The 21448-nt window shown below is 39.7% G+C and overlaps 1 protein-coding gene across 9 annotated transcripts in view; it reads right to left on the reverse strand.

The window, feature by feature from the left end:
- Positions 1-21448, reverse strand: part of rbfox3a (RNA binding fox-1 homolog 3a) — a 611714-nt gene that overhangs the window by 58435 nt on the left and 531831 nt on the right. For 8 of the 9 annotated variants that reach the window (XM_055004447.1, XM_055004444.1, XM_055004445.1 and 5 more), the window contains 2 exons: positions 18542-18688; positions 3127-3180 (listed from right to left, as the gene is read on the reverse strand). In XM_055004447.1, the coding sequence (XP_054860422.1) occupies positions 3127-3180; positions 18542-18688 (201 nt within the window). The remainder of the gene's footprint in view (positions 1-3126; positions 3181-18541; positions 18689-21448) is intronic. The other variant, XM_055004442.1, reaches the window with a different exon arrangement.

Below are 21448 nucleotides of genomic sequence, written 5' to 3' on the forward strand. Positions count from 1 at the left end.
CGCCTGCTTTGATGAGTTAAGCTGTGGAGGCAGAGTGTGAACTCTTTTTGATAGGACATGCCCTGTGGACTCACAGACAGTCCTTTTAGCTTGTATCTTGGGGCCAGTCCTTGCTCTGTATTTGTTTCACCAGATAATATGTGAACGCAAAGTTGGTGTTGTGATCTAAACTACACATAGAGGATTCACTGCCGTCTGCTGGGCATACATAATACAGACTGGTGCTTGAGAACAGGAGCAGATAAAAAACAAAACTGAAAGAGAGAATGAAATTAATCATCATGACATTTTGTTTCTGCATATAGGTACATTCAGTGCTCTTCACTCTGATATACACTGTCTGCTTTGCTTCCTCTATCATGTGTAAATAATTAGTGTTCAAGAGAAAGGGACATGACCAGACAAGCACTGAATGTAAACAAGACCTGTTGAAGAGGAGAGTGGAGCGCTTACAGAAGGGAACAGTAGGTTAGTATTCCAGAAGACAAAGATGCTATCCTCATAGCTACACATCCATGTCTGTGTTAATGATCATGATCAAAATGTGAATAGCTGTGAACCTTCCAACCACAAAAACGCTCTCTTGTGTATGCCTTTTGCAATCAAGCAACTGCTAACCATTACATAAAATCACGCTAGTTTGTTAGTTCCTTGTGCCTTGCATGAATATAGTGTATGTCATATATACTGCTGCTACATTTCACTGTGCAATACACATGTGCGGATGTGGATGTATATGTGTGCATATGTGTGTGTGTACATATATATATATATATATAGTTTTACATGTATACGGGGGTCCTCGGTTTACGATGTCATCAAACTGGTTACATGGAACTAGTTGGCGAACGGAGTGGATGAATACGTCGTCACGCAGCGCTACAAGACAACTTTGTTTACATTCACCAGTTGTACATCACCTTGGATTGTGCTACATTCACTAACTTTTTGCCCTTCATTATGGCTCCCAAGCATAAGTCAGACTCTTCTGATGGCAGTGTTTTGAAGAAAAGGAAAGTCATCTCCATGGAAGTGAAATTAGATATAATAAAATGCTCGGGACAGGGCGAAACATTGACGGACATCGGTCAATCTCAGCCAATCACAGATGAGCTAACCAAACATGGCCTTTCAATGACATTAGGTTAATCTCGAACTGAACAATAAACATGGAAACATCAACATCAACAACAATATCAGTCCATTACCATATTCTGTTATCTTCTTGTAAAATGACTCATATATGCATGAAAGTCATTGGTATCCATGACTTTTCTGAAGAACTGATTGATATCGTGATGCACATAACGGCATTGTTACATACATTTTCGTCAGAGGTCCGACTTATGGCGAAAATGGACTTATGTACGCAGATCAGTAGGAACGGAACTCCAACGTAAGTCGAGGACCCCCTATATATTGTAAATATTTCTAATAATTTTTGTTTTATTTCTTACCAGTACGATGGCGAATTTTTCTATCAAAATTTCATTCAAAATGCCAAAAGTGCCCAGCTAGTGTATGTTCTGTTTGACAATAAAATGGCTATTCTATTCTATTCTATTCTTGCCTAAACACCATTGTTCAAAAAGGTATTCCCTCCTTCAGTGTTAATGACACTTCAATAGTTTCACTTGCTTCAGTGATCACTGTGCCTTACACAGAGGCATCAGATTAATTAGGTCTTCTACTCCATCTAGTTTTTTCCTTTCAACTGGCCACTTATCTCTATCACAGAGAACGAGTAATTAGGTAATACAGTATTACTGAGTATAAGGAAGCATAAAGCTTTGACTGTAGTGCCTATCTCACCTGAGATCACCTGTCATTCAACCATTTGAATAGCACCATGATATGGCAGTCTGTTCATGGAATTTCATTTTACTGATGCAACAAGTATTTGTCAATACTTTACAAAATCTGTATTTTTTTAAAGTAGGTATGAGTTAAATTGAGGTGCACCAGTGACTCTTAAGGGATGTGATTGTAAAGACTCAATGTGTAAATAAATCTCTAATAAATACCAGTAGTGCCATCAAAATGAAAAAAAAAAACATTCATTTAACACAGTTCTCATTGGGTATACCAAGCAATAAAACATATTTTAGAATTAATAGTACTCAGGTACTACATGCAACCAAAGCCACTTTATTTGGTTGTTGCTGGTAAAGGATACATTTTGAAGTTCTATTTATTTGTGTTATTTTTATTTTTTCACTCACTGAGCTTTTATTAGGTTTACAACAACACAGTCTATTGTAACATTTCAAATATTTCTATTTTACATCTTTATTCAACAATGTTTCAAACAGATATTGTGATGGTTTTCCTGCTTGTTGTATTTGGCAGTTGCCTTTTATAATGTAACTACAACTACTCTAACTCTCCAAACAGAGAATTACTGAAGAGATAGCTTTGTCTCAATGTTTTCTCAGTTTAAATAAAGGTTTCAATCAGTCAATCTCTCAACCAATAGATGAGCAAATGAGTTGTGTTAGATACACAGTTACTATATATATATATATATATATATATATATATATATATATATATATATATATATATATATATATATATATATATATATATATGTCTACTAGCAAACGTTGTGCAACCTTGTTTAGAATTACAGCACTTAACTTTGCTTAACAATTATGATTAGGTTAAGCTTCAATGTACAAACAGCTGCAATGTAAATCACTGTTGTGATATAAAATCCAGTGATATAAATGAGCAAAGTCAATATTTCTGTATATAAAATGATGCAGCTAATACTTTAACAGTGCAGCGTTAATATCTACTTCTTGGCACTGTGAGCTGGAAAGCTAAGCAGAAAAGACAGTATGTTTGCAGTGTGAATCCTAATGTTAGAATTAGGATAAGTGGGAGGGATTTATTGTATGTCACAATGTATGGCAGGCCGGTAAGGTGTAAAAGCTGCTTGGAGGCAAGTGTCACTGATAGGATAGTAATTATTATTAGACAGTGGGAACGGAAGCTGTGAAGACAGTGAGAGGAGTGACAGGACTGTAAGAAAAAAAGAAGGCAGAGGACAAATACAGTCAGCTGGAAAACCCCGTGTGCATGAGAGATGTGTTCATGAATGTATGGTTACCGCACACTTACCTTGGAGCCTCGCTCATTAAAAATAATCTCCACGTCTAAAATCTTGCCAAATTGCTGTGGAAGACAGGGGAGATAGTGGGCAGGGGATGCAGAGAAAAGCAGAAACAGGGAAGAAGTAATTAGAATGTGCCGACCTGTACTGGTCCCCAAAATAAAATAATATTAATAAAATAAACACATACTCAGTAAACCCCAACTTAAAAAAACGCTACACCACTCCATACTCCAACAGCCTCCCCCTCATTACTAAAAAGGTTAAGCAGTCAATGCTTTGAATTAACTTACTCCTCCGCACCCTACAATGAGATTAATAAAATATCCATTTACTCTTAATGCTTTTTAATGCTGTGTTTGCTCTTTCGTGGTAATGAAGAGGTGTGTGTGCATGTGTGTATTGGGGACAAGGGCTATGCAGTGTTAATGAACATTACAGTGGTGGATGTGGACGTTAAAGCAGCAATGCCTCAGCACGCACTACTGAGCCTAATGAAGCCCACCATCATCTTGGTTTTTCTCTCCCCTCTCAAAAGAGGAAAGAAAGAGCAGAGTATTTTTAGTGAAAGAGACACCCCCCAGTTAAAACAGGAAATGTCTTCTATTTGTGGGAGGGTGGGGGTGGTGGGTGAGGAGAGGGGTGGTGATGAGCTTGCGACGGTGAAGGGACAACCCATCAAGGCTAATGGTAAACCATACATTTGACTGTGTGCTCAGGATGCGGGCCATCGTAGTAATTACCTACCAGAGCTCACCAGTGTAACCATGCAGTTGGTGTATATAGGTTCTTATATGATCTAACTCTTAATGGTTTTCATTAGCTCCATGTTTCACTTTAATTGGCTAATTACTGTGGATTAAGTGCTCGTAGTCACGCATTCTAGCAAATTGATGGTGGTGAGTCTGTGGCCAGGTATAAATAGCATAATACCTGGCCTTATGGCTTTTAAACATTGCAAACACTTCAGCAGCTGCTGCAGCAACAACTCCATTTTTAGTCTTCATTTGCTTCAATGTACAATAGAGACATGGGAATACAAGCAAACAGGATTAGAATTATACAATAAATCAGGCAGATTTTCAGGCCTCCTGTCACATTTGGCCAGCCATCATGGCCAACACGGACAACAGAGACGTTACTAAACTTCAGGTGCTATTAAAATACGGTGCATGAATTTAAAATTTTAAAGAACATCACTACATTTGAGCTTTCTTAATGCAGCAAGTGTTATGTTATGAAACAAGGCAAAAATGACAATAAATAGTTAATAAACAGCAAGTTGAAAAGATCTGATTTCTGCATGCTTTCCATTAATTGTTCCCAAACACAGTGGCAAGTAGTGTTGCATGGTTCACCAATACTAGAAAATTTTTGTAACATCTTACTATTAAAACCATCCTAAATCCTGTTTTATTAGTATCAACACTTTAACTGATCAGCAGTGTTTGCTAAGAGCAGCATTTCTTATCATTAACATTGATGTGTAACAATGGGACAGCTCTGCTTCATTGCTATCAAAATGGGCGTGACAACTGCTTTTTTCTCTGCGGCAGCTTTCAATGTCCTAAAACTTGGCTGGAAATCCAAGCAGTGATGCTGACCAACCATTCCTTGTTGATAAGACAAATAGAAACTTAGTTCACTTACATTGCCCGCAGTGAGGGAAAGAAGCATAGACACCACAAAACATGATCTTAGTATTTACAATAATCCAATATAAATGGTATACATATATTAATTAATTGGGAAACAAGAAAAACACTCAGAGAGTGCAGTACTCCACCAAGGCTGCTCAGTTGTATCATTTCTGATGGCTGAAATCTTGACAGAAGTCGTGGCAGAAATCACGGCACCATAGAATGTGTTCATTTAATATAGATGTACCCACAAACAAAATGACTTTGCACTGAGCACAGACGTGTGTTATGCATGTGCACGTAATGTACAGATACCGGATTGTGTCACCTAAATATGTAGCGGGAGGTGGGAATTATTCCTTGCATCATTTCGGATGGATAAATCCTGATAAGTCTGCAACGGTCGATCTTTAGAAGGATCGCAATCATGTGATCGTAGTGTTCACTTATTGTCATAGTTACAGTGACGCTATGACGCTATCTTGCAATGACACAGATTTCTTTAACAAATCTGTGGATTTAGACTGTAAGCTGCATCACTGTCAAAATCTAATCACTTGGTCGTTGTGTCATTTCTGACCTTCCCCTGAAAATTTCATCCAAATCTGTTAGTCCGTTTTTCAGTAATGTTGCTAACAGACATACATACAGACAGACAAACCAATGCTGATCGTCACATAACTCAGATGAGGCTCTGCCTCCTTAGTGGAGTAAAAACATTCCACACATTACAGGTTCTTGACAAAGGTCTGTGCATTGTATTCTAGTTTTTTAGTTCGCCAAGTTGCATTTAAAATTTCAAATAAATGAGCCCATAAACAGGCCCTCTGAAAGACAATGTCCAGTCTACATTGTTCTAATAATGTTTATTGTAATAGTGTTATTAATGTGTTTTGGTTAAAGCTCCAAAAAGCTGTGCAGGAACAGACTGAACAAATGAAGGAAGGTCTCCTGGATTTAGAGTCAACCACCAGACGTTTTGAATTTCTGCAAAAGAATGTGCACGAATGTTCGATTTTAATCTAAAATGATTTTCTGTTTCCTGTTCTCTCAGCTATTATTTCATTACTTTTCCTGATGTTTTGGATCTTTGCCTTGGTATCACTTTTTTTGGTATTAACAAAATTAGTGAAAATTTGAAATTTTCCACAAATCCTGACTATGTCTGACCATTGTTTGTGATCATTGACACAGTACTTCAGCTAGTCTCTACTTAGTGGCTGTAAATCTCTAACCAGCTGCTGTATCCTGTAACAAGTGTGAAGTCACAGCCTTTCAGAAACATTCATGGGAGCCCTGTGTGCTTTCTGTGTTTGATACGGAGGGTCTTTGACCGCTTGAGTTGCAGACCGATGCATACCCTATGTTAGTATAAACAGAACCGCATGCATGTGTTACGGGCCTGGTCTAGCCCCGCCCCCTTCCGGTCATCCGCTCTCCTGCCGGTGTGTCTCCGGTCTGTGAGGCTCTCTGCAGCTGCAGATCAGTGGATTAGGTGCAGCTGCGAGAGCCTCACACCTGCAGCTCATTCAATCAGCCGCTACAAAGACCAGCTTCACACTGCAGGGGATGTGGGATGGTACTGCCTCAGTCATGGAGAGACACCGGGACATACGAGTTCAATGAGACCCTGCAGCCGCCGGAGCAGCCTGTTTTTTCCCCCAGCCGTCCTTCAGAGGAAGGACGTGGACCCTCTTAGAGAGAGGGTGTGGGCCTTTCCCCATAACTCTTTTCCCCATTCCAGCTAGTGAGTGCTGGCCGTTGTTAATTGTTATTATTATTTTGAACAATAAATTCTGTCTAGACCTGCCCTCCGACTCTGTGTGATCTCACTTGTGTTCCAAATCCGATATGTTTCGTGACAGCATGTTCAGATTAGTTATGCAGAAACCATGAATTGGTCTTAAAAGAACTCAAGCTGCCCATTTCTGGAGGTAAGATGACAGAGTGCAGCTGGTCTCCCAACATAAGGAAGGGACTTACATGTGTCTTCCAGAGACTTCAGAGAGACCGGCTCCTTTCAGACAAGGAACATTGCTGCTTCATCAATCAGTTAAGTGACAGCATTCTGCCATTCGCCATTTTTCTGTTAATTTCCCTCATGACAGCATTCAGAAATAGCCCCCACAGTGCTGAAGAAAATCATGGTATGCATATAATATTTATCATTCACACAAGATTACTCAGTACACCAAGTGATGTGTAAAACACAATAATGCAATAACAGACTAAATCTAAACTAATGGTAGCAAATCAAAGTGTCCACATAACTAACAGCTCAGATTATTTCTGATTACTTCAACAGTGAAACTGTGAAAGCTCAGGACTCAACCTCAGGCAGCCAAGATGTGACAAAATATTAAATTGCAGCTGATAAACTGATTCTGTGTGTGTTTACCTGTCTGAGGTGAAGAAAAGTTCACAGTGTAAGCTGCTGTTAGACCCTGATTGGCCCTTCCTACGCGTCCCCATAATTTATAGTTAAACCGAATTAATGGAGTTACTGCTGTTGCTCTTTGTTATGCATTTGTATCTCTTTGGAGTCACTCATGGATCTGGATGTCATGGATGTTTGATGCTTTAGGTTTGTAATAAACTCCAAATGGTCCTCAGCAGCTGGAAACTAAACTGTGACTCTGTGTGTGACAACTGACCTGTCTGATGTGAAGACATGTAGGCTGACACAGTGTGACCTGCTGTTGGATCCTGACTCGGACTGATCCACTCTCTTGGTGATAATTTATAATTCAAAGAATTGAATCAAATTAAATGCGTGCAACTCGCTCTTTTGAAGATGCACATGGATCCTGCTGGGGCTTGTGTAATGTTGAAAGTGATACTGAAATGTTACCAGATTCCACCTAGCAAGATTGTTGTCACGATTGTTATGAACGAGACCAAGGTGCACATTTAGACATGATGCTGACACGCTGATTTACCATCAGATTAATGGAATGTGTGTGCTGCATGTCTGAGAGAGCCTTCAGACATGGAGACTACAGTTTAAATGAACAAAGGACATTTGGAACTACAGTTCAAAGAATTAAGGGACACTGTATCCTGTTCTGTGTTTGTTGCTCTAGCTAAATTTCCATGGAGGTATTGTCTACTGGGGCACAGTAGAAGGCCTTCCTGGTAAGTTGTGAGGACAGCTGGCTGAAAATGTGCTGTGGAATCTTGTTACAATTGCACTGCTTGGCACGCTAAGGTGTGTTAAATGTATGAGGGGTTGTTTGTGCCACAGTGTTAGTTCCAGTTAATGTCAGTAGCATTGGTTGTTACTGTTGAAGCAGCTACACAGCGTTAGCGCATGGACACTCAACAATGAACCCCATGTAAAACATAAAACACACACGCACATCTATGTGGGCATTTATGATTAAAGCGACACTTCTTTCTGTTTATTCTTTTCTTCCTCTTCCTCTTCTGTTTCCAGTATCACACTTAGATTTTGGTTTTTCAGTAAGTCTAAGAAGCTGCTCAGATAATTTCATTACTTAGGTTTTAGATTTGGGTCTTTTAACTTTGTATTTTAACAGTGAGGATTTTTTTGTTAGCTTTAGAGAAGAGAAAACAAACTAATTTCAGCTTTGTCATGAATATATATCACTATTAAAAACACAGATCAATAGAAGCTGAGTTTGAGCCTGTGCTGTTGGAGAGCTGGGATGAACTCATGGTTATGTGAACTAAAGCAGCACTAACCTTGCCATGCAGTATGGTAATGCTCAGCCTTGTGCTCCCCATAACTAGACCTTGAATCAAGTAGTTTATTTCAATAAATAAATAAACATGGTGAAGGCAGCAGAGCAAAGGCAAGGTCACAGCACCAACACCAGCCCCGAAGGTGAAGAAAGTCCACCAGCAAAATGCATGTCAGATCATATACATGATTTGCATTCATATTACACATTAATGTTGCGTTTAATCTGAATATATGAGCACACTGGATCAAAGTCCAAGAAAAAAATATACAAGAGAAAAAACTTAGCAAAGCTTGCATATTGCATTATAATAAAACACATGATGCTTAATTTAAGAGTGGCAATTGAAAATCAAAACTGTGAATGATGAAAGATTAATGCCTTGCATCGTTTCCATGTTTTTCCTGGTTACGTGTGCATGTAGATTGCAGACAGGAAAGATCAGAGCTCTCATTATCTGCCTGCCTTTCTCTTGTTGCTCTCTCATTGTCTGTCTTTGTCTGGGTCTCTCATCTCTCTGCATCCAGGGTCAGTAACTTGTACAGAGTGAGAGGAACCCTGAACCAAAACAGCCAACACAGCATTCTGCAGCACCATGCAGAACCCTCTGGTATGTTCCTAGTTGGTCAGGGGTTCATTCTACAGCAAGATAATGACCCAAAACATAAGTCCAAGCTATGCCAGAACTACCTTAGAAAGAAAGAACCAGATGGTGAGCTTGAAAACATGGAGTGTCCAGCACAGTCTCCAGACTTAAAGCCCATGGAGCTGGTTTGGGATGAACTGGACAGAAGAGTGAAAGCAAAACAACCCACAAGTGCCACACATTTATGGGAACTTCTGCAGCAGAGTTGGGAGGAACTTTCTGAAGAATATTTGATTTCCATTGTGGAAAGAATGCAACTAGTGTGTTCACCTGTTATATCTGCCAAAGGGGGCTACTTTGATGAGTCAAAAGCTTAGAATACATTTTGGTTTCTAAAGTGATTTTTTTTTTTTTTAAACTTAATTTGTTTATTTGTTCTATGCTTTCATTTCAGAGTACAATGACACATTAACATGCATAATTTACAATAAACAACTGGAAAAATTGGGGTGTTCTAAATTTTTTGACCGGTAGTGTAACTCTTCATACAAAAGTGAAGATAAAATTAGTAAAAAAAAAAAAAAAAAAAAAAATCTATAGTGTAACCTATGAAAACCAAGTAACCCAAGTAATGTTGTTTATTGTTTCAAGGAAAGCTTGTAAGATGTATTGCAGACTATAAAAACAGTAGTGTAACTAATGTTGCACTTCTGAATATAACTGAACACATACAGAAAGGTAATGGTTTAAAGTAGTGCAAAAAATACATACAAAGTGCAGTTGAGGCATATGCAAGGTGCATATGAGAAGAAGATGCAAGTAAAAGGAAGAGGTACAGCCTCTGCTGTTAAATTAGTTGTACATGAAATTTGCTCTGGTAATGGAAAGAGGGAAGCATTGTGCTGCTGTTTTCATTGATTTATCAAAAGCTTCCGAATATTGTGTGCTTATTCGACACAATGTCATATTGAATTCAATTGAACTGATGATTTCAGAATTTCTGAAAGATTTCAGAATGTCAAAACTGAAAGTATCCACTTTTTCTTAAACTTCTAACAAAAGTGTACGACAAGGATCATTTATATATTAATAATAGTAAACAGTTCAGTACAGGATTTTGTGCAGATATTCTTTTTTTTTTGTTTTGCAGGTTCTGTACAATGTGCTGTTGAGAATCTGAACTGATAATAAGAAGAGTCTAAACTATTAATTAATGAAAGAAAATCAAAACAACAAATACTTAAATGTACAAGAATTGTATCATGATAAATAATTTAGATGTAAACACCACATTAAGATCTTATCACTACATAGCAGCAAAAACTTTTGAACAGAAACAGATCTTGCATCCCATTGAAATCTGAAATCTTTAAAACTCTTACTGAACATTCACCACAATGTATAACATCAATGCTGAACTAGAATAATTGGAAATCTTCCTCTGGTTTCTGTTCACCAAACACACTGAATAACCTACAATATATTGTCAAGAAAAACACTCTCACACATTGACTTTGGATAATTCAAGATGAGAAAATGAAACTACTTCACGCCAATTATGACTGTTTTCATTGAGTATTGCCTCTTTGATTACAGTGCAAAATAGAGAAACCTCAATGATTTTTGAGGCTTGAATAAAGGTCAAAAAGATCATCTACAAGTGGTGTAGACAAATGGCAAAGGCAAATTCAGCCCAAGACCAAACCATTTGATATGAAAAGTCTCCAAGAGCCACAAAATTCTACCACCGGATGAGCAGATAACTCTTGTAGCTGTTGGTACCAAAGTGGACATGCAGGTGAATGTGCTGATTGACAAACAAGAGGTAGGGCACTGAAACCAGGGTTTGGAGTTCACATGTGGATTCCTGCCTGTGGTTAGCCCAGGGATCCATGTAATTTTTGACCTTTTTTTGAGAGAGTGCAAGTTCAAAATTTCAACTGGTCACCTTGTACGAGGTGACCAGTTGAAATTTTAACTGAAATTTCATGGTGAAAGATGATCATGAAGCAGTATTGGTGTCACTCTAACCGCCACAGGCAGCTACTGTGTTAACCACAGTGCTGGAGAGTAGTACTTTTAGAACTTCAGTGGGCATGTCAGTCTGTCTCTGCCTGGTGAGTCAAACAAGCTGTTTAGTTGATGTTTGTTAAAATAATAACGCAATCTGTAGCTGATTATTTGAAAAGAAAATGAGGGAAGAGTGGTAGATGGTTGAGTTCGGACTTGATAAATAACAGTGGACCAACCAATGGATGACAAATCATCACGCGCTGAGGAAACTTCGCATCGGACTTCAGAAACTGGATTCTGACCCTCTCCAATTTTCTTCCAGACACTTGGATTTTGATTTACAAATTAAATGGAAAATTGACTTCCATCTGAAAAACAGTCTTTAAACAGTTTGAATAGCAATTTACTTATAAATCCTGTTTTCCATATTTAACTGTCTTTGTAATGAAGGAGGGGTTGTGTGTCTTCTGTATGAGACTGAGAGCAGGTATCTCATGCCAAAAGTGTAAGAGTTGGCAACTCTGGGTAAAGGATGACTGAGTCCGACAGATTAGATCAACATATAACTAAATAACCCCTCTGCTCCTGAATCCTCTCTGCTAGTGGATGGAGAGGGTAGTTAGCAAAGTGATCAAAAAGGACCTCTCTTGTTAACCTGCCACCCCCCTCTACTGATCACTAAGGTGTTGATCATAATGAGAACAAAAACTAGTACAAGTGCAGCAATATCAAGTACAGTATGTGGACAATAACATATAAGTGAACATTTCACAAGTTTAGTAGTAAACCTATTTCTTAGTGCAGTACATGAGTAAACTACATCTGCTTATCGCTTCATTTACTTACTCAAAAAAAACAACAAAAAAATGTCTGGAAAATAGCAACTAACTTTCCAATTTTACTTAAGCACATCTACAAGTAAAGCTCTTGAGTCCTTTGGTGATTGTTTGTGTCGTTGATGCATCTCCTGTGGAAATAGCACCAAAAATATAATCTTTCGAAACTGTTGAGTCAAGGCACCAAAGCCAAACAGAGCAGAGGTTTGTATCACTGTCCCTCTCTATTCTAAACACTTTAATTGACTTAATCAACAGAAACACGCTGGCGCCACTGTGGGACACAACAGTGGCAAAGCTCAGGCTCTCTAACTACCCACTCGGTGCAAATGGCTCCATCGCTACACTGATACGCTGATGAAAATTAGCAGATTTGTAGATTATAATTACACTTTGCTTCCTCAGAGGCAGAGCTGGTGAGAGAGGAGCCTTATGGAGTAATTGGGGAGGCAAATGAGAGTGTAGCCATGAACAGGAGACATTAAAAAGAATTCCCTTGCTGGGAACACTGGGCTGCCTGGAATGCTGAAAGCCTTCAGAACAGGTGATTAGGCAGGTGTCATTAAAACTCCATTAGCACAAAACCCAACCCCCGGTGCTCACTGCAAACACACACTCAGACACATGCAGCTGGGGTAGACCTTAAGTCTGTGTGTGTGTGTGTGTGTGTGTGTGAGAGAGAGAGAAAGAGACACACACACACACACACACACACACACACACACACACACACACACACACACACACACACACACACACACACACACACACACACACACACTGAGTGCATGTGAACTGAGTATCTAATGACTCATTTAGGACCCCTACCTTTGGGAATGTGACAGTAAGGACCCTCTTGCGGCTGGCTCACTAAGTGCCTGCTTATTAATTAAACACAGCTGAGGCTCAGGGGACGGCAGCGGTCCTGCATCAGCTTGTCAAGTTTCACTCTGTATGGGGCTAAATGAACAGGGTCCTTCTGTGAGTGCAGCCCAGCAGGATCCACTGGCAGACATTTTGGTTCCACGCATCAGAAATAATTACAAGAAATCCACAAAAGACTCAAAAAGCCCCACAGATGCTGACACGTGGTCAGACTGGGAGTGCTTCCATACTGTTTGAGTGATGCAGAAATCCAAATAACCCTGGGTGTGTAGGTAAATGAGCGGCGTATGGAGGAAGTTTTCAGTCCCAGGGAATTATTTGAGGTGCACTCCTAGATTACAGATTTCAAGCACATCTTGAAAACGAGAGAATTGAATCAGTAAAGCGGTGCTGCGAATGTCAATTATCTTTCTACCATTAAAATGCTCTTCTGAGCCTAGTAATTTCCCTCCAAATGTGTTTTTCTAATTATGAATTAAACTCAAATAAGCTAGGGTAATGAACCCAGTTTTATCCTTTTCCGAGGCCGTATTTTTTCCACCTTGCTGCAACTATACACAACAATCAGACTTTTTTCATGTGTCCTGCGCTGAGCTTCTAAATGTGTTTGAGGGAGTATAACCGTTTATTATAGTGTAATTCACACAGACAGACCTCCTGCTTGTGGTTGTATCACCTCTGATTGAACTTCTTTATTATCCTTTGTTTACTGCTCTTGTATTACTTTCCTATTACAAATTTTGCTGAAATGACTCAGAATTCCATTTGCTGTAATGCCCCAGCTATTGCCTGTCTTTGCATTGTGGTGGTAGACTAGCAGAACCATAACTGAGGCTGTTGCTCACATGTTGAGTGGCACTGGAGCCTATTGTGGCGGAGGGTGAGCCTGAACGGAATCTGGACTGCAACGCTACTGGCCGGCCCACAACCATTAATCCTTGAAGCTGACCCATTAACCGTGAGAAAAGAGAAGAAGCTGTGTGTGGGTCTGCTGCAGGTACCCGTGTGTGTGTGTGTGTGTGTGTGTGTGTGTGTGTGTGTGTGTGTCCTGACAGCCTTTTACATCCTCACAGTTGAGGCCACCAGACACAATGGATCAAAACTGCTCAACAGCCATTCTGAAGTGACACTGAAAGCACTTTGGGGACTTTTCTAGTAGCACTTCAATACTGACGGTATTTTCATAAACAGACAAAAATTAATATTTAAAAACAACAAACAAACAAAAGAGCCAAATTGTCTGAATCAAAAGGAAGTAAAATGAGCTGAGAATGTCTCCCCTGTCAACTGAATCCTGTGAAATTGGTTGTATAAAGTATACAATTGCTGTTTCAGTTTGTATTTTCTGGAATAGGTGTAGATCTTCTGATGTTGTAATTCAAGTAAATGTTAGGATTTATTTCAAGTTTTGTTCACTTTTTGAAACTGTAACTGTCGTAGTACAGTACACATTGAGTTGAATTCTAGAAAAACCGTGACATCAGTGAAATGAAGTCCTGATCTGACATGACTGGAATCTGATCAGAAATTTAAAAAATGACTCAGTCATTGTTTTGTGATTTATTAAACAGATTTTTATTATTTTTGGCAATTAAATTATCTTTTAATAACAGTTCTCTTCATAGGGTGAACCATGTGTAAATATCTGTGTCTGTGTTAAATGCAGATCATACTATGACGTGAATGTTTTTACATTAATATGCCAGAACATATCAATATGTTATTTTTAGGTCAAACTAGCTCCTTATGTAGACATGGGACCATCATGTAAAATATAGGAAACACAATGGATATTTGAAAAGCTCTTAAGTAAGGAAGATGATAGGAAGGACCCAACAACTAACATAAGGCCCAACTTTTACTAAACCAGATATTTTGATTTTATTTGTATTTTATTTGTACAGTAGTCTCTTGTTTATTGCAGGGGAAACGTTCCAGACCCCCCCTCTTCCACCCTCCACCTCTCCCTGCGATAGACGAAAATCCATAAAGTAGCGACCACATTTATTTTATTATCTATGTATATTTAAAGGCTTTATAAACCCTCCCCACACACCGCACAAAACCACAGAGCAACACTATGCAGCGATCAGACGTCTGTGTGAAATGGACCAGTGAGATGCTGAATGTTGCTACACACAGGAGACAGAGGAGACTGATGCTATGGTCGCTGAGCCAATCAGAGCCCAGCGCTGCACACTATGCATTTTATTTATATTGTTTTCAATTTTTTGGGCTAGAAAATGATTATTTTACTGTAAAAATAATTAAAATAATCTAACGATCACAGAGCCAGTCAATATGACTGAACTGTTGTGCTGCAATGCACCATGGGAGTTCAGGGTGTTGGGGTTTAAATGTCATTATTGTGGTTTATGATAGTGCGACAGTGTTATTAGTGTTTGTGTTTTATTGTGTTTTTGTGGTTTAGTTTGGTTAAGTGTTATGTTGTCAGGTCCGTGAGTGTGAAGCGTGTTTGATGACTTCCTGCCACATTTTCCATAGTGCTGATCTCTGTGTGTCAAAATAAGAGCATCAGTCAACAGCAGAGTGCATATAAGGGAGATATCCTTTCTACAGGGTCATTTGTCAACACAGCTCGCCACAATAATATATAAAAGTACCTGTATACCGCAAAATCCCGCGATATAGCAAAAAATCCACGACACCAAATGTCATTTAAATCTGCAATGTAGCGAGATTGTGAAAAGTGAACTGCGATATGGTGAGGGACCACTGTATTCAGTATTATAAAACTGTGAACATCACATTTATTTAAAATTAAGCTTACTTGAATAAGAAATGTGCTAATGTTTTGATGGAGAAAGTTTCCTGGCTCAGACTGTTCTGAGGCTCAATGTTTTAAGTCTTTCTGTCTTGCTCTTAACAAGACTGGATAACCTCGAAGCATCACTGATTGTATTGAGAGCGACCGGATTGTTTGTCTCTTCTAATCCCCATCTTCTGCCTCACCATCCTCCTGCTTCTTTCTCTCTCACAATCCCCACTCTGTCTTCACCTGATGATGTCACTGGTTAATTGTGGTGCAGTGCTCAGGGCCTTGGAGACTCACTAAGTGACTGGAGACAGTTGGGAGAAAGTTTAGAGTCCCACTCCTTTCCAGGAATATCAAGAATACACACACTTACACAGCACAAATACAAATCCACACACACACACATGTAATTCCCCCATAACTGCAGCTGTCACCCCATGTACACCTAATGAGGATAAACTCCCTTTTAACCTGACTGAGGAATCCCATTAATTGTGTCTCCACTGACGAGCTCTTCCATCCCCTCCTCTTTTCCCCACCTCAAAAGCTCTGAGGCTGGTGAAAGCGAGCGTGCCGACTCCCCTCCTCCTGGAACAAAGTGTCTACAGAAGCACACATTAAATTCCACTGGAGGAATGGGTAGGTGGGCGTTGGTTTTGGTGGGGGGTAAATCTCCAGCCTCCTATTATATTAAATGGTAACAATGGCAACGGCGGATGTTTCTGTGTGAACGTAGATAGGTAGACTTCATAATCAGTAAACAGCTGAGCAGCTTTTTCCCAGGCAATTGCTCTCACACACACAGGCACACACACACACACACACACACACACAAAACCTGATTTCCTATCTATCTGGTGTCTTTTTGGTGCAGTTTCATCCACTTGCATGGATTAGGCTGTCCTCTTTCTCTCCTCCTCCTTATATCCTCTCTCTTTGGTAATCAAAAGTGCAGAGGTGCGTTTGCGAGGACTCATGCAGCAGTGAGATGGTTCACTAAGAACACAGTGGACTGTTATGTTTACTTGGGGTCGTAATAAAACAGATTTCACTTTCATTGTAAATGCTGCCAAGGAGTGTACAATCACGTCGTAATCTGCTGTTCAAACATGAGTTGCAACATCAGGAAAGGCAGCTGACTTTCCACCAGTAATGCCTTAGTGTAGGTAAAATTAGGAAACAGGTTTGCTAAAGTGAACTTAACTGTATTCAATATTTCTTTGTAAACTGTAACACAGTTAGATGCACTGACTTGCCCTAACGTATTGTCTATTCAGAGACATAGAGCTGTAATTCCACATGTACCAACTAAAACTGGTAAAAGTCTTTTAGCTAACTGCTTACACCAACTATGTAAACTAATAAATCTAGTTCTTAATCTTAAAGTAAACGGAAGTGGAGCATGGCTCACAAGTAACATCTGCCAATTTGGGTTAAGGCCTCTACACACTGTGCGATTTTATCTTATAAGTTCACAGCTTGCTACATTGTACGAAATGAATCGAATAATCTTTGGGCACGACGTGAAGTTTGCTCTGTGCAGATGTACGATGAAAACGCAGCTGGATCACAGCCTACGATGTACTGGAGTTGACGTGAATGTGCAAGAATAAAACGTCATCAGCGTGCACTGTCCATCCATGAAAAATAAACAACCGAAGCAAAAACGGAGCACCTACAATCCCAGGGAAACTAGTGAAACATGAACGAAGCCCCTGCCCTTGTGACATTTATGTGTTTGGAGAGAAATCCCCCAAAAAGGAGAAGGATTAGAATATGGGCACAGCTCAGAAAGAGCCACGACCGTGGGCAGCTACAGATGTGTCCTTTCTTGATCTGGTTGTGGTACGAGCTGCAGGACACGTCAAAAAGGCTTCTGCTGCCACAACTCTGCTAGGCTGTCTTTTTTGTTAAAATTCCACATACTTGTTTTGCCGTTGTTGCTGCAAATCATCTATTTGGGTTTAGCGCCAGTGCCGTGCGGATCAGTACGTCATTTCATCCTGTCTTTCTATTGGTTAGTTAGTTGTTGTAGGTCACAGCAGCAGTCACACTGTGAGACGATCACCCCTAATTTCTGACACTGTCAGAATTTAATTGCAACTTGTCTTTGGTCGCAAGACCTTGACAACGGTCGTCCCTGAACCTGTCTAACAGTGCGACGTAGGATGACCGATTTAGAGCCAAGACCAAAGATATCACCACGATTCTCTGATGATTGTTATCTTTTGTCTGGGGTGGTCGAAAATCGCAAGTTTGTAGAGGCCTTTAAGGGGATTACCAAAGTAAAAGTGTGGATTATTTACAGCCTTATAGAGCTCAAAGAGACAACTTTACTGCATTCACACATGATATTATTTACTCAATGCAGAACCTGCTCTACTCATCTTTGCCCTGATATTTATGATTTATTTTGACTTCAATTCTGGCATAAATATTTGTAGCACTAAAAACAGTATCAGTAGTACTTTTGTACTTACGCTGTTTAGAGGGATGGTGCAGTTGCTAGTACTGTCACCTGCTTCCTGTGTGGAGTTTGTATGTGGAGTATGTTCTCCCTGTGTCTGTGCAGGTTTACACCACACACTCTGGCTTCCTCCCACAGTCAAAAGACACGCTTACATTAATTGGTGATTTTAAAGTTGCCATGATTGTGAGTGCACATGGTTGTCTGTCTCATTGTGTGGCATTGTGTTGCACCCTGCCGTCGCCCTAGGTGAACTGGGACAGGCTCCAGCCCCCCGACCACGACCCCATAGATGATAATGGATGGATAATGGATGTATATTGTTTTAATCGGATTTGCTAAACTTCTTGAAAATGATTAAAATTAGCCGGGGTACTGTGCAGTGCTGCAATCTGAATGACATTCCACCAGGATATATGGAATTTCCCTGCAGTGTACAGCGGCTCAGAACATAAAAGTGATGTGTTCGGTTGCATGTGTGTGTATGTGTGCGTGCATGGCATGCAGTCATCTTACCCCGAACATTTGCCGGAGGTCAGGGTCCCGGAAACGAAAAGGGATGTTGGAGACATGTAACCTCTTGGGCTGCTGCTTCTCTGATGAATCGCTGGGCTGCATATGGAGCTGCTGGGAGCCCTCCGTCTGTGCAACCTCCTCTGCCTGCTGCAGGGAAATACACAGTAAGCCACAGATTAGTTGATATCGTGCTACAAAAATGTCTGGAGAGGACCAGAAAACACCCAGGTTAGAGACAAGAGAGGTCATTCAGCTCCATGTCTCACATTGAAAGACCCGTGGTGACAAAGACTGCACATCGTGTACAATAAGAGGACTAACAGGCAAAATGTAGACGTATTCAGAAAGTGTAAACATGTGTGAAAGATGAGGAGAGACAGACAGAGTATGGTTCAGATTCTGCTTTGTGGATCTTTGGATTGAGCAGCTTGGGCTTATCTGAGGAGGTACCATGAATGAGATGAATAGGTTAGTGAGGTATGTGTGAGTTGTCATAGTCATGACAGTGGCTCCATCACCATGATCACTGATGCTGCACAGCTAACGTGCTCTGGAGAAGGTCAAGAGTTTAAAGTTTACATTAGCTATTAGAAGCGTCTCCCTTTCACCATATTCTATGAGTGCTACAGATTCTAACCTGAGGGAATACGTTATCTCTGCAAACCTATTGAGCTGTGTGTTAGTAGTGCGCCTGAATGAAGCCATACACTTACAGTTGGCACAATTTATGCATTGCTATGGAAACACACATGCAGTCAGTTGGAGATGCAATAAGTGTAAGAATATATTTTCATGTTTGGTCCTGACTTACTACCAAGTCTGTTTACACTGCTGCCGCTGCAGCTAATAGAACACTGATCAGAAAATGTTTGACTATATTAGTATTTATTTGTGAGAAAAATTATCAATAACATGAATTTCTCTTTGATTTTGCTACAAGCTTAAGTGATTGCCATGTATCCCTCAGTATGAGACATGTCAGACGTAAACGCACTCATCGAGTATCATGTTGAAAAGGCCAAAGTTTAAACTTTAACAGTTGTAACGTGTAGTTGTCATGTTAGAAATAAGAGGCTGTGCTAAGAGTCACTGAGTGGTAAAATGAATATATTACCTTAAACCATTATCAATGCTCTACCAGCATTCTTTCTTGCATCATTTACAGTAATAGTAAGGTAACTTAGGGAGAGGAAAATGATATGAAGCCTCCATCAAACTCCTGGTAAAACTGACCTCAAATGTCGTCACAGCATTTTAGAGTTTAGTAACTGCAATGTAGGCATTGAATTTTAAAGTGTCGTCTACTCATCACCAGCAGCCATGTCTGTGTTGATTTGTGCATGTTTGTGCACCTGCACAAATTCTTCTGGGGGCCAATTCTACTTTTATATAAATGTACACTACTGTTCAAAAGTTTGGGGTCACTGAGAAATGTCCTTATTTTTGAAAGAAACGCATTTTTCCAATGAATATAACATGAAATAAATCAGAAATCCAGTCTAGACATTGTTAATATGGTAAATGACTATTCTAGCTGGAAACGGCTGATTTTTAATGGAATATCTCCATAGGGGTACAGAGAAACATTTCCAGCAACCATCACTCCTGTGTTCTAATGCTACATTGTGTTAGCTAATGGTGTTGAAAGGATCATTGATGATTAGAAAATCATTGTGCAGTTATGTTAGCACATGGATAAAAATGTGAGTTTTCATGGAAAACATGAAATTGCCTGGGTGACCCCAAACTTTTGAACAGCAGTGTAGATATATATATATATATATATATATATATATATATATATATATATATATATATATATATATATATATATATATATATATATATATACACATCAGTACATATAACAGTTCTTTTGGTTGGAATTACTTTTGCGGTCACGTGTATTGACTGACTAGAAGTATGTAACTGAACTGAAATAGAGCTTTCCTCTAACCACCTGTCAGTGTTTAAAACTGTGCTGTCGTGTTGTCTTCACAGAAGCAATAGCAGAATAAGTTGATCCACATAATGAAAGAATGAAAAAAGAGAGACATGAAGATGGAACAATGATGTCAGCTAAATCTGCCCGATCAATGAAAGGGAAGTGCTGAAGGTAGCAGCATTTGTACACACAGAGAGAGGGAGAGTTCAGAGATGTAAGCAAGCTAAGTACTGATTGAAGACAGGACAGTAAAAATGGAGAGACAGGCAAGCGAAGATAATGGCATTACATCACACAAACACACATACACACACCCACAGAGCTGAATATGAAAGAAGTGCTCTACTGAATGGCATGCAAGAATAATCAGCTCTCTTTGTACGTGTGTGTGTGTGTGTGTGTGTGTGTGTGTGTGTGTGTGTGTGTGCGTGTGCGTGTGTGCGTGTGTGCGTGCGTGCGTGTGTGTGTGTGCATGCGTGCGTGTGCGTGCGTGTGTTTAATAGCAAAGGGCTCACATAAATCCTGAGCCAATGGCAAACACCGGCACCCTGTAATGATAAAGCATATTCACCCAGCCCGGGCACTTAGTCTGTTCTCTGTACACATAGACAGCATCTACACTTCAACCTCGAGTGAACTTCTGTGCCACAAAACACCTGAGACACAGCTCTATGTTTATATATATGTCTATAGATCACTTTGACTCATGTAGGATTTTACTATAGAAAACTTCTTGCCGGTGTAAAATTGCTACCTGCATTGTATTTACTGAGGACATTTTTTTTCAGTCAAAGAAGGGTGACATTTATGCTGCACAAAAATCATGAAGAGGTGGTTATTGGGAGAATGATTTGGTGTATAAAGCTGAGGACATCAGGGGAAGATGTTCACGTCATGCATCCCATGTTGTTTGAGTTTAAACTGCTTCAAGCCTTGAATGGATTATTCAAATTACAAACTGG

Source organism: Amphiprion ocellaris, chromosome 18, assembly GCF_022539595.1.
Source record: "Amphiprion ocellaris isolate individual 3 ecotype Okinawa chromosome 18, ASM2253959v1, whole genome shotgun sequence".
Taxonomy (NCBI): domain Eukaryota; kingdom Metazoa; phylum Chordata; class Actinopteri; family Pomacentridae; genus Amphiprion; species Amphiprion ocellaris.